Source organism: Miscanthus floridulus, chromosome 2 (genome assembly GCF_019320115.1).
Source record: "Miscanthus floridulus cultivar M001 chromosome 2, ASM1932011v1, whole genome shotgun sequence".
Lineage (NCBI taxonomy): Eukaryota > Viridiplantae > Streptophyta > Magnoliopsida > Poales > Poaceae > Miscanthus > Miscanthus floridulus.
This window is the reverse complement of record NC_089581.1, coordinates 142,481,347-142,494,839: the sequence shown is the minus strand read 5'-3', so window position 1 is coordinate 142,494,839 and position 13,493 is coordinate 142,481,347. Positions and strand designations below refer to the sequence as shown.

At 46.5% G+C, this 13,493-nt stretch overlaps 1 protein-coding gene across 2 annotated transcripts; it reads right to left on the bottom strand.

Annotated features, from left to right (window-relative positions):
• Positions 1 to 4,944: 4,944 nt before the first annotated feature.
• Positions 4,945 to 12,612, bottom strand: LOC136531419 (E3 ubiquitin-protein ligase JMJ24-like). 2 transcript variants are annotated; one of them, XM_066524083.1, is made up of 13 exons: positions 11,684 to 12,610; positions 11,422 to 11,567; positions 10,342 to 10,441; positions 10,111 to 10,243; positions 9,975 to 10,029; positions 9,099 to 9,858; positions 8,390 to 8,719; positions 7,920 to 8,240; positions 7,764 to 7,836; positions 6,638 to 6,723; positions 5,753 to 5,872; positions 5,597 to 5,667; positions 4,945 to 5,439 (listed from the first exon to the last, which is right to left on the bottom strand). In XM_066524083.1, the coding sequence occupies exons 1-13, from the start codon at positions 12,068 to 12,070 to the stop codon at positions 5,343 to 5,345; spliced, it is 2,679 nt and encodes an 892-aa protein (XP_066380180.1). In that variant the 5' UTR covers positions 12,071 to 12,610; the 3' UTR covers positions 4,945 to 5,342. The 2 variants fall into 2 exon arrangements, with proteins under 2 accessions (XP_066380180.1, XP_066380185.1); XM_066524088.1 differs by lacking the exon at positions 5,597 to 5,667 and having other exon boundaries at positions 11,684 to 12,612.
• Positions 12,613 to 13,493: the final 881 nt, after the last annotated feature.

Sequence of the window (13,493 nt, the reverse complement as noted above, 5' to 3'; positions counted from 1 at the left end):
TCAGAACTCCCAACGCATGTCGGAACTCCCGACCATCGAAACTCTCGACTCACGTCGGAACTCCTGACCCTCAGCTCATTTGAAAACTAGCCGTTGTGTTCTGGCCATCCATACCGGGCACGTCCGGTATGACCAGGACAGTGAACTTCTCCAAGTCAGTTAAGCGCGAGACGTCAGAACTCCCACCGATTGTCGGAACTCCCGACCGTCGGAACTCCCAATTTACGTTGGAACTCCTGACGAACCAACCCGAGAACACCAAGTATTTTACCATGGCTGGGCAAATGCCGGACACGTCCGGCCAGACCAGCAAAAACAATTTAGCTCTTTTGTCTCTCAAACACTCAAAACTCACATGGGTTGGCATGAGCACTTATGAATAATTATCTATCAACATGATCCATCCCACTTAATAGTACGGCATACCTATTAAACGCAAGATCAAAGGAAAAACAAATTTATACCGCTTGAGTTAATCTCTTTGGAATTGATACTGTCTCTTTCAATCTTCATCAAGAGTGCCAACATGTTGATATTGATCTTTTCACTTGAGCATAGCCATCTTGAGCACGTGACTTGATTCCATTCATCAAATATGAATAATCTCAAATGTATCAAGTCACTTTCATCAAACACTCCAATAGTGATTTGATCCTCCACATCAACATGACCATCATAGCTTGATTAGTACATCAACTAAATGCAAGTACTTCCTTCTTCACCCTAGCTAGGTTCTTCAGCCATCAAGCCATTGCTTGCCCTTCACCCTTGCTTAGTACCTCAAAGCCTTTCCTTGCTATCTTCACCATCTCAAGCCATCAAGTCACATCTTGTGTTGAATCATCCATTCATTTGTATTGTTATCTTTTTCATTTCAATTTAACAAGCTTCAAATATGAGACCATTCCATATGCAATCCCTCATGTCTCATTAATTAATTCTTACCGAGCTCGCTTTCACATAGTACATGGAAATCCCACAATAAATAAGCCTTTTCATAAATTCCATTTGCATTATTGTCTTGTGCTTGAACTAGATTGTTTATACAATGACACATCATTTTGGCTTTCATTAAGTACCTATGAGATAACCTATTACATGTCCACACTTAGCAAATGGGTTAGACCTTTAATCATGTTGTCATTCAATCATCCAAAACCCACTAAAGGTCTAGATGAACTTTAGGGCGGCGGCGTCGTTCCTCAGGTAGAACCAGAGCTTATGCCACCCCTTGTTGGACTTCGACAACGGGATGGACATGTACTCCGATGACCGGTTGCCTCAAAGATGGATGCTCGCACATCCCATCGGCACCGCTAGGTCCGGCTTTTTCCTCCCCTTCTTCTTCTACAGCTCAACGGTGAAGAAGTACTTCCACAGCTCGAAGTGGGGCTCGATCCCCAGATACCCCTCACACAGTGCGACGAAGGCTGAGATGTGCTTAATCCCATTGGGATTCAGATGCTGTAGCTCAAGCCCATAGTAGTGTAGCAGCCCTCATAGGAATCGGTGGGGAGGAGTCATGAACCCATGCTCGTGGAAGGGGACGAAGGAGATGACATAGCCATCGGGCGGCGACGACGCATCCTCGCCACTAGGTATGATCCACTCCATTGCCGCAGTCCTTGCATGGAGAAGGCCCTTCTTAACTAGACCCTCCATGCGCACGTGGAAAACATCGGAGCGAAGCCACGGCTCCATCGGGGAATGGGCATGGCGATACAGAAGATCCGGCGGTGGCGTAGGGCTAGAGAGCGAGAACTTCATCGGTGGTAGAGCGGAAACAGGGGAGCAAAGGCCAGAACTCGAGAGCGAAAGGCAGAAAGACAGGAGGGGCAAGGATGCAGCTGCGCGTATGGAGGCTAGGGAGAAATGGCTCCGTTTATAAGGTAAGGGCGGAACGGGCAAGGGGTGAACCATCTACCTAAATTAACATGCCCCATGCCTCGCTAGATCTGTTTCCTTCAGGGGTCGTGCCCTCACTGTTCCATGCCGCATCAATCGCATCACTGCCTAGAGAGACGAGCACACGCCTATCCAAATCTTTCCCACGAAGGATCCATCGGGCGATGGTTCGCCTTCAAATGCTATGGGCCACCACAGGTAAGTGGGATACGGAGCTGAAACGCTCCCATGACCCGTTAACGCCTAGGAGTTTGAAGGCTGGCCCACCAGTGGCTTCACTACCGCTCCAGGGCACCCTAGAGTGAGGGGAGGTTAAGGATGGGCCCGCTAGCGGTCAATACCCAAGGCGCGTGAAGCGCCACGGGCATCCCGACCCTCGTTTCGAGTCTTGGATGACGCAAGGTCCATGGTTTTTTCCCAAAGAAAGGAATCGAGCCCTCGGACCGGTCGAACAGATCTAAGAACTATATGGATCGGCCACCGAGAATCTGGAGTCAGTCACCAGCTGATCTCGAATCGGGCCCCCGTGAAGGGGATGCCAGGGCTCCACTCGAATAAGACCGTTAACAACTCATCGAGCATAGTGCTCCATCCACCGAGGAAAGCACGGCATCTCTCAGCCCCTCTGTTCTAGCGAATGGATGCGTGAGGGACGACGATCACAAGATGAACCGACCCCCTGACCAGACCCCTGCTACACGTGGGGGCTCAGGGGCTCGGCATCGCAAAGAGACCGAACACGCGGTCACAGACAAATGACGAGTCACCTCCAGTTGCGGAAACCACGGACGGACTGCAAAGCGACAGTAACGAACACTACTCCCGTGCGCCCTCGAACGACGGATCGCAAAAAGCCTTTGCAGGAGCGTCTCACTCCTCCAAACGCTCGGGGGCTACTGTCGGATATCTATATCCGGGTATCCGAGCCAAAGGATTAATGAGCGTCACGTAGGCTCATCCGATGGTTAAGGACGCAACTACGACCTCGTCCGACTCCGAGGACGAGGTTTCCGCCTCGTCCAACCCCAAGGCGTGGGCTCCGACTCCTCCGACCCCAGGGCGCGGGCTCTGACTCATCCGGTCCCACAAGGAGGGCTCCGCCTCGTCCGACCCCCGAGGGTTGGATTCCGTCTCGCCCCGCCCCCAGGGCGAGATTTCCGCCTCGCCCGTTCCCTGGAGGTCGAATTTGCTACCAGACAAAAGTAGTGGCCCCAGGGTAGGACCCGAACCGCTTCAACAACTACGGCGTGGAGGCGCGCGCCCAGGAGCACGTCTCCGGCGCGTCCTGATGCGATTGGCGGTCGCATCAGGCCATGCTGGGAGACTCACGTCGCCCACCACGTCAACAGGCCAGCACTGTGCTGTCAACTCCCTGTCTAACCACCGTCCAACGTCAGTCGACCGGCGTCAGTTGACTGGCACTGTATCGCTAGCCCCTTGTATGGCCTCTGTCTAGGGATCCTTTGACCATTCCGTCCGCTCGGATGGGATGGAAGACAAGAACGACGCACGACGCCCGCACGTATGCTGCAGCGGCTAACAGGACCCCGATGCGACGCCGTTGCCACCACGATCTACAGGGTCAGCGGGCCCCCGCGAAGAGGAGGACGACACACCCCAGGAGCCTTATTTCTCTTTCTTTTTTTCTCTTGCCTTCTCTCGATCTCTGGTATACTGTTATCTCCCCTTGGCCTATAAAAGGGAAGGTAGGGCACCGTTCAGAGAGGGAGATCGATCGACCGATAGATCGAGCAGTAGAAACATCGAGCAATCGAACACAGAGACTTGGGAGCTTCTCCCTCTCTCGCCAGTTTGTAACCCCCTACTACAAACTCAGTGCTGGTAACACGAGCAGCCCGAAACTGGACGTAGGGACATTCAGCCCGAACCAGTATAATCCTCGTGTCCTCTTAGCACACCATCCGGATCAGACGCACAATATACAAATTTACTAGTCGGCTGTTCGAAACACCGACAGCATGAGATATAAAAAAACTGTTGGAGAGTGAAAAAAATATAGAAAGCGATTTTTATGCAAATGATTCAAATAGTGATTCAGAGAATAAGATTTAGAAAGGCTCTTGGAGATGCTTTTATAATATTATCTTTTAGGATTTAAGGAGCAAGAATATAGAGAATTGTCCGTTATGCTCTTGTCTTTCTCCTCTAGCTCCCTCGGGATGCTCTCTCTTTCTTTCTTGCGCCTGTAGCACTCTCTTATTCGTTTGAATTTATCCGTTCGTATTATCAGCCATGGTACAGCAGCATCAGCCGCGGAGACCATGAGCCGAACACAGAAACCATACACCGCATACACGTCAACGAAAGGACTGCTGATGCTCGCATCGGCTGCCGTCGTGGCTCAACCACTTTGACCACCGATGATACCAAGGTTGACCGGACGCTCCTGTACACCGCTGCTCTCAAGCTCTAATGGGAGCTGGTCCTCCTAGCCAGAGGAGCAGCTGCCCGTCGATGACGAGTGCCCAATGGTAGGGCTTGTCGGTGAGCAGCGGGGTGTCATGGAGCTCCTTCCTAAGCCCCATCCCTATGATCAAGCTCGTCAAAACAACCTAGCCACCCGGCGAAGCGCCACCCCGATGAACCCAGCCCCAGATCGGTTTGACGATGGATCTAGACCACATGCTAGAGCCTCAAGAGCTATTGTTTAAAAAAAGAGAGAGAGAGAGACTCAAGAGCTAAAGTTTAGCCCATAGGGATCAAAAAAGTCTATGTTCGGCTGTTGGTATTTTGCAGCTGCAGCTGTGAGACATCTATAGTGAACAACAGTGATAAGTACAGCCACTGCCGCTGAAAAAAATATGGAGCCAACTAGCTAAGGTAGCAATAGCATGTTTATCCGATGTCACACATCAAAATATCATGAAATTGCCTAAAACATTGTACATAAAATAACTACTATTCTAAATTATAACATATTTTTGGCTTTCCTTAGATACATAGCTTTTGCTATACACGTACATAGCAAAAGCTATATATATATGAAAGCCAAATGTCTTATAATTTGAAATGAAGGGAGAAGTTTAGAAGCTACTCCATGCAGGTTGACAAGACTAAACACAACTGCAAAACCGTGGCGAAAGTTTAGTATTGAATCTTTAACCCTGTGGTTAAAAATTTCGGTCTAACTATTGTTCAGATGTTACCAACAGAGATTATTGTACTAACAATTCTCCAAGCTAGAATTCAGTACTGTAATCAGCTTTCAGTGCCTTTTTATCTTGTTCTACATGAGCTTAACTGTTACTCTTCCTAACCCACAATATACAGGTAAAGTCGATGTGTAACCCAATAAGAATTAGAATGTGTTCCTTTCATATGACACAATATAATACATGTACAATCACTATATCTACTTCCGCGTCGGCTTCAATCCTCTGAATGGCATGTTACAATTTCACGAGGCCCCCAGAATCTCAACTGCAAGATACCTTCCGTTTGTTTACTCTTGCCAAGTTCTCTGAAACCGCCCTAGTCAAATTTTGATCCTCAAAACTTGCATCAAGATTGAACCTGAGAGAAATGTCCATGACACTGATTAGAAGCTAGAGAGACTACCTAAAGTCTTTAGGTTATATCATAAGCACAGTTCGCAAAACATAATAACGATCCAGTGTCAATTCAACAGTCAGTGAATGGGAAATGTAAGAACGGGCATCAGTGGACGTACTTGGGATCTAGGGTTATTCTCTGAATTTCTCTAACAGCAGAACTTGCTGCATATAAGGAGATCTTTTTTACCTGTATCGTTAATGGAAAAAGGTTTTCATTTTCGTTCTCAATAATTAGTATATATTAAGTTACTGTTCGCAAGACCACAACATACCTCAAGCATCTTCAATTTTGCAAGATGACCATTTGGCAGGCTACGGATCTCTTGGGCCAGCCGGACTGACTCTGGCAAACTCTCCGGTGACAAAAAATTGAGAGCCAATTGAACCGTGGACTGATCATGTCAATATAACAGAAAACAAATGTAAACTATATCCGCAAAAAAAAGTATTCAATTATTCAAACAATCACAGAAGCATAGAAGATAATATCATTTTCAACAAATTAAAGCATAACAACCACATTCAGTATAGATAGTACATAACTAGTTCAAATTATCACAGAAGTAATAAAGAAGATAATATCAGAGATAGAGGAACAAAATTCTTCAGAGCAGCTAAAATTCTACTCCAAGTAAGCACAACAAATAAGAACAAGCAAGTCAAATTCAACACGTAGTGAGAGATGAGCTCACATGAACCACTGCAGCAGTTGGAAACAGAAACTTAGTCTGACTGAAAACACAGTTTCAACATGATTCCGTGCAGTAACCTCTCTTGCTTTATTTCTGAGCACTGCTGCTACTAGTGCTTCTTTCTTTTTTCCAAGCTCTCTAGTATGTTCGCATGTAAATCGCTATATTCATAGCCTAAATTCAAAAGAAAAAATATATAAAAGTCCTACCATTTCATTATGTTCTAGAGTGACTACCATACGGGCATAAGAATATGCAAATTCAAGAAACATTTTAGAAAAGCTTTGCTCATTGAAAATGATGGTCTGAGCATACAAGCAGTGTGCTAACACAAGTAATTCATGGAACCCCAAGGTCATTTTATCCCTAATAGTTAAGGTTGAACATTCAGACACCACTTCTCAAAAAATAAGAACAGAAAGTTTGAGCACGACAAAGGGTAAATATGAGGACGAGATGCATCACCTGGAGGTTTTTCAATTGGAAAGGACAGCCAGCTGGAATGAAAACAGCCTCACCAATATGTTGGTGGAATGTGTAAGGTTCAATTCCTGCAAGAACATCTCAATGAAACTTGCAGACGTAAATGATGTGATGGGTCTCAATAACAAAAGTTAACTCATAAGGCTACTACTAGTGTGTAACATCATGTACATTAATTAGGATCTACAATATGATTTTTTTTCTGACTTGGCAGTAAATTAATGAGAGGAAAATTATATCTACATCACCATACTGCTTGGGTTATTGAGACATTTGAAAATATAGTGCAATCATCTGCTGAGAAATTTGAAAATATGCCACTCCAAATTTTACAACTGAACAATGTGCCCCCGTAAACCTTTGGTTTCAACAATTTTCCACGGTAAACTTCGGCTTCAACAATTTGCCACTAAAAATGACATGGTCAGAATCAGCCTATGTAAAATGACCCGTACACCCATGTGGTTTCTTAGCCAGTGGCAATGACCAGCATCAGCACAGCGACGACGATGGCAGCTGTGGCATGCGGCTCACTGTGGAGGAAAAGACAGGCAGAGGGAAGAACAGAGAGCAACCTGCAATGCTATGGGTTACCAGCCATGGATGAGAGGAATTGAAGCTTGGCTCGCCAGAGATGATGAAGCAAATGTAGCAAAGCATCTGGCTCCCATGACCAAAGTTGGGGAAGGCACAACACCGAAGATTGGTTGGCGTGGAGACAGTGGGATCCACTGTGGAAATGGCCAAGGAGGTCACTGTTGCTCTCCTTGACCAGTAAGAGCTGCTGGCTGGAGACAAATTGAGCCTCAGGAATGGTGGCCCAGTTGAGAGGGAGCCAAGTCAGGTGTTTCAGTCAGACAGCAGGGGGCACAAGAGACACATGGAGTGACCATGTAAAAGAAACTCAAAACATGGAAACTTATTGAAGCCTAAAGTTGGGAGTGGCAAATTGTCAAATTTCTCTCATCTTGCTGTAGTTTGCAAAGCATATCGTAGGCTCAATTAGAGAAGATGAAGTACTACATGAAATAAGATGCAATGGTGCAAACAGCAGTCAAACATTTGGAAGTGAAAAATAGTAATCCTCTCTCTGGTACTTAGTACTTACCATATTGATCCTTCAACATCTTCTTATGATAATCGTTAAGGTACATGGTTTGATCATAAATCGGATACTTAACCTGCATCAAAAGTATAGTAACATGAAACACCTTTGAGAATTTATTTTTAAGACTATAATTTGACATAGGGAAGGAGTCATTACAGAAGATACTGCTTGACATCTAGCTGCAAATTCTTCCCGATGAACAGCTAGATATTCATTAAGCTTTGGAAAATCCTGCCTGCGGAATACATCCCAGACAGCACCAGCATGGGATCCTTCTGAACTATTAGTTTTTGGCTCCTCAACGTGTGAAATTGAATGTTTGTGCGCTTGCTCCCCCATATCCAGATTCAAATTTTGAACAGGAGTGTGAGCATTTGCATGCACACTAGTTCCATTAGCAATCCTTTCAGATACATCAGACTGTACCCTCTTGGGACATTGGTAATGCACTTCAGTTGCATGCATTAACATGTGAACCTACAAGAGGAAACAGATAGCATTAGCCATCTGATGTTTTTAACTTTTGTCATTAATAATACTCAAGTTACTCAGCCGACCTTCATGAAAAACAAATGCTCAAATCTAACAAGAACTTTCAAATGAAAACTGAGTAAGACCAAACTTACCACATCGCTCATGTTAATCATTAGATTTGTCACTGAATCACCTTTACCAAGTTCTTGGTGACTTCCATATGCAATTAGCAGCTTCATCCCTACTTCAGGCTGTAAGGCATCTGGGGGTAACTTGGCAGCAAGGTTTAGGAGACCCCATCTAGGATGAATAAAATCAACAAGAGGAAAGTTCACAATAAATTCTGGCCTTTGGCACAACAGAAACGCCTCCAAGACACTGGGTCGGGGCCACTCTTTCAATTTCAGCATCAACATGTGGCCATCTCCTCCTTTGCTGCCATCTGAGTAGCCTTTGATAAACTGTTTGAGCTTGATATCTACCTGAGCAGATGAAACAAGATAGGATATATCATTTTGAAGATAGCGGTACAACAAATATTTTCTACATACAGAAGCTTGGAATTCTTTACTTCCACAATTTTTTCACTTCTCCAAAATACCACTTGTAGTACAAGTAGTGGATGGTCAAAAACTCAAAATAAGTTAGCAAAGGTGGTATTACACAATGATCATGTATTCTTTTTAGCAAAATATACTTCTAAGATCTAACAGTGGTGTGTTAAACTAAATGAGACCAGTAATAGCAGTGTAACTAATAGCATGGAACCTGGGAATCCCTAAGAAAAAGTCACAACAATTTCCAACAGACAGCAATGTTTTATTCAGAAATATAAAGCAGCAACTAGCACTTCTTTATCACCTCTGATTGGTTCGAGCAGTCCACAGCCTTGACTATGACATCTTCATCCATTTCTTCATCCATGATCTCCTGGATACCTCTCCAAATACTCAAGGGATCCCAGCTTGATGATAGAGAAGGCTCAAATGCTTTCCTGATAATAATAGGCTCCGCATTTATCCAATGCTTACGAAAGTGAATGATGCCTTCGTATTTTAGGTCCTCCAATACAGGAGAGTACACACAATTCCTACCAATCCCATCACTGTTTGAGCATTTTGAGAGACCGAGGTTTCGCTGACCAGTAAACTCCAATCTTTTGCCATCACTGCAAGATAAACATCCATCCTCCAAATCATGTACTTTGCAACCATTGACCATTTCTTCAGAACTTTTTACAAGTTTAGCAATCCAATTTATTTTGAATATCCGCCTTAATACCAACTTTGAGGAGCCACAACCACCAGCCTCGTGAGGTCCACAAGTGATGCTGCCATCATTGTTGACTCTCCATGTAGGGAATAAAGATCTAATGTCAATATTATTTATATCTATTGGCCAAGATAATGACTTGTCATTTACACTCTCTGCAGAGGGTTCCAATCTTGCTCTTTTATTAAAAGAATCTCTACCTTTATCTTCAACATGGCCTTCAGTATATTCTCCTCGTGCAACATTGGCCCGAGAATGACGTATATCACGACAGCAATCAAGGCATAAGTCATACAAGCATCTTGGGCAGTATCGGTGATAATCAAACACTGGCACTTTGCAAAAGTCACTGCAAATAATGAAAAGTTTTAAGGCTCCATTATAGCCTAATTTATCTAGTTAGAATGAGAAAAAGGTTCCAACGATGAAGAAAGAAGAAACAGATAAAATGGCACAAAGCCATACCAGCACATCTGCTCATCAGAAGTTATCTTTGCTCTGAGGATATCTGTCTTTGGTCCTATCAATAATAGCATCAGAATGAATGCTAAATTTCAGATGAGAAAAAGCACAATAGAAGATAAGAGGGGAAGTGGAGCACCAGAAGATCCTGTTTCAACACCTATTTCAAAGCATTGGTCAGAATAAATCCCCTTCAGTACTGGAAGAACATAAACCAAGAGGCAATGAAGATATCTCAACTTATCAACAACTGATATTTCTTTCACCCTAGCCTTTAAAAGATTAAAAAAAATGTTAGATTTTGGACAAGTACCACTTAAACTCAAACATATGGATAATTAATGGAAGAAAACTAATAGAGATTGCATACCTTTATTAAGTTGTCTCCTTGTAAGCAAACTTTGCAATTACAAATGCCACGGCATGCTGGACAAACATTTCGAACATCATCAATCGGAATGTCAGAGTACCTGCATTGTGTTTGTGTTCACCTTAGTCCAAACAATAAAAGGCAAAGAGTCTCCAAAATATAGTTGGACGACTAGCTTGTAAAAAGAAAAAGGGCGTACCCAGTGCAGAGAGCTCCCGCTCTGTGCGGGGTCTGGGGAAGGGTGTCAGTGGCAAGCCTTACCCTCGCCTGTGCAATGCGAGGAGACCGCGACTCAAACCCGAGACCTTCCGGTCACAGGCGGTAAGACACTACCGCTTGCACCAGGCCCGCCCTTCAACGACTAGCTTGTATTGCAGTATATTTTAGAAGTATCAGAAAAGAGTTTTTTTTCCCAACAGTTTTAGTCATGCCTTCTCATGATCAATCTAAACTGTCTAAAGTTACTACGAAATAATCAGGAAAAAAACATCGACAAGGAACCATATAAAAGCCTTGCAATTTTGCACCACAAGGCCATATTCAACTCTAAGTTATAAACAAAAGAAGTTCTTGTGTTCATCCTGGTTCTGTTCCCATCCAAACAACATACAACTCTATGACTCAAAAGTCATACTACTTTATGAGGAGATGATGGCTGTTGCACCTGAAGAAGTGAGTTGTTGCTTTTGCATCTGCCGATTTGGAATGAGGTAACAGCAAATTTTGCCTTTAAGAGGCCAACCAGAGGCTATGCTACTGAAATGAATAAGACAATTAGTAGTCAAATATCCTTGCATTCTGACCATGCATTGCAATAAGAATGCCCCAAAACAGTTCATGTTGTTTGGAACTTTCATACGAAGGTGGTTTGGGCAAAACCCAACAGTAATTATCAATTTGACAAGGAAAAACTTATTTCAGTATGGACATACAGATCAGGTGCACATCTAGCGGACACTGTTGCACTAACAAAAATATAAAATGGCCAAGCCCAAAGCCTAAGGGACTTTCTAATATGCATTAGTTCACTGTGAGCCCTAATCTGTAATTGCTTCTCTGATACACCCTGGCCCAACATACCATCTGGAGATGCAGCCGGCACAGTACCCTCTCCTGTCACAGCTGGTACACCAAATGACACCCCCAGCCTTCCGGCACTGGTGGCAACTCCTTATCCCTGCAGCGCCACCGCCAGGCAACCATACTGGGCCTCTGCCGACCAGCCCCTGCAACCATCGGCGCACAATCAGCGCAAGCTCAGTAGCACAGGAACCCAATTGAGCACGTGGCCATAGGACGAAGGCAGTGCGCCCAGCTACGGAGGGCAGGCAGGCGAACTCACCGCCGCGGTGCTCGCACCAGCCGCATTGCCCCGGGGCAGCCCTTCGTAGGCGGTCCCCCTCCGCGCGGGCGCCGGCACCGGTTCAGCCACGTACACCGCCTCCCCGGCGACCCTGCCGTAGAGGGGCCTCGCGACCGCCATGGGCGGGTCCTGGCCGGCGGCGCGGAGGCGAGCGGAGGAGGAGGAGGAGGAGAACGGGAAGGCGGGCGCGGGGGAGGAGGCTGAGGAGCGGCGGAGTGAGGCGCGGAGCGCGGAGGAGGCGGAGCGCTTCTTGGCCTGGACGTAGTGCTTCTCGCAGACGGTCTTGTCGGGCATGGAGGGCGCGCTGCATCGCCACTGCTTGCCGTCGGAGCGCTTGCAGCGGAGGTCCTCCGGCACGGCCGCCATCCCCGCCGCCGCCGCCGCCGCCGCGCCGGGTCACCGCGGCGGAGGGGATCTAGGGTTTGGGGGGGGGTTCGGAAAGCGGGGAGGAGGGGGCAGAGCGAATAACGGTGGCGGTGGTGGTGGTGGTGGTCGGGTTTAAGTGGTGGTTGGGCTTGCTCCTTGGTGGTCTGTAATTTGGGGAGGGAGCCGTGTGTGCGGCGCTGGCGCAGGTGCAGCAGGGGTGGGCTGCGCGCCTGCGCTGCAAGTCTCCATCCATCTCCCCTCCCCGAGACCCTCCACGGCTCCATCTCTCTCCTCTTCCTGCCGTGCAGTGCAGTGCGTGCTTGTGCTGCAGTGTGATGTGCGGATGCTAGCTAAGCTAGCCGAGCACGAGCAGCAGTGCTGACTGCGGCGTAACTTCCCTTCCAAGTTGGGTAGTGCTGGTGTGGTGCCTGTATTGCGTGAGCGCTGCCTCCTGCAGCTCCGCGAATGCAGACTGTAGCACTGCACAGCACAGGGACCAGGAGGAGGGCGTGCGTGAGCACCGAGCAGAGGGGGAGAGCGAGGGAGGGGGAAGGGAAAGCCAACGTGCGATCGGCGGGAAGTTACCGGCGTGTCCATGGTGATGCCGTGTGGGTGCCGCAGAGGAGGAAGGGTGGTTTGGGGAATTGGGAAGGCGCCCTAGTTGCAGCGTGATGAGGTGGGACCCGCGGGGGAGACGAGACGATAGCAGCCGCAGCGCTTGCTTTGCTGCAAGACAGCATCTGGGTCTCGCGACTTTTGGGTTTGTGGGCAGCGTGCAGACTGCTGACTTGGTGGTGAGAGACAAAAGGGAAGAGAGCCAGGAAGAAATGGCATCTGATGATGACTGATGAGCGCGCGCGGCAGATGCAGACACCAGACAGGGTCCGGACTCCGGCACTCCGGGCGCTTGGCACCCGGTTCGGTTCACCATTCAAGGCGCCGGGCGCTTGGCACCCGGTCTGGTTCACCGATCAAGGCGTGTTTTGGAACAGAGGAATATAAAACAGAGAAAAAGTAGAAAATATAGGAATACGAAATAAGTCTACATAGAAAAAAGAGGACTGAAAAAACACAAGAATTTTATAAGAATGGGTGTTTGGAACACAGAAATATAAGAACATGGTTATTCCTCCGTTCCGGTGAATAAGGACCTGCTCATCTCTCCATTCATATGTAGAAAAATTTTCCAAGAGCTTGGAGTGGATGTTTTATTTTCTCCACTTCATGAAGGAAAGCAAGCCTTTCCATAGGAAAGGAAAACTTCATTCCTTCATTCCAAACATCATGTGATGTAAGCAAAACATAGGAATTGGATTCCTTTGAAATTCCTATGGAATTCCTCCAATTCAAACAAGCCCTGAACGAAAACAAAAAAAGACAGCTTTACTGGTTCAAGATGCAACTGTGCTATTGCGAACCAGTG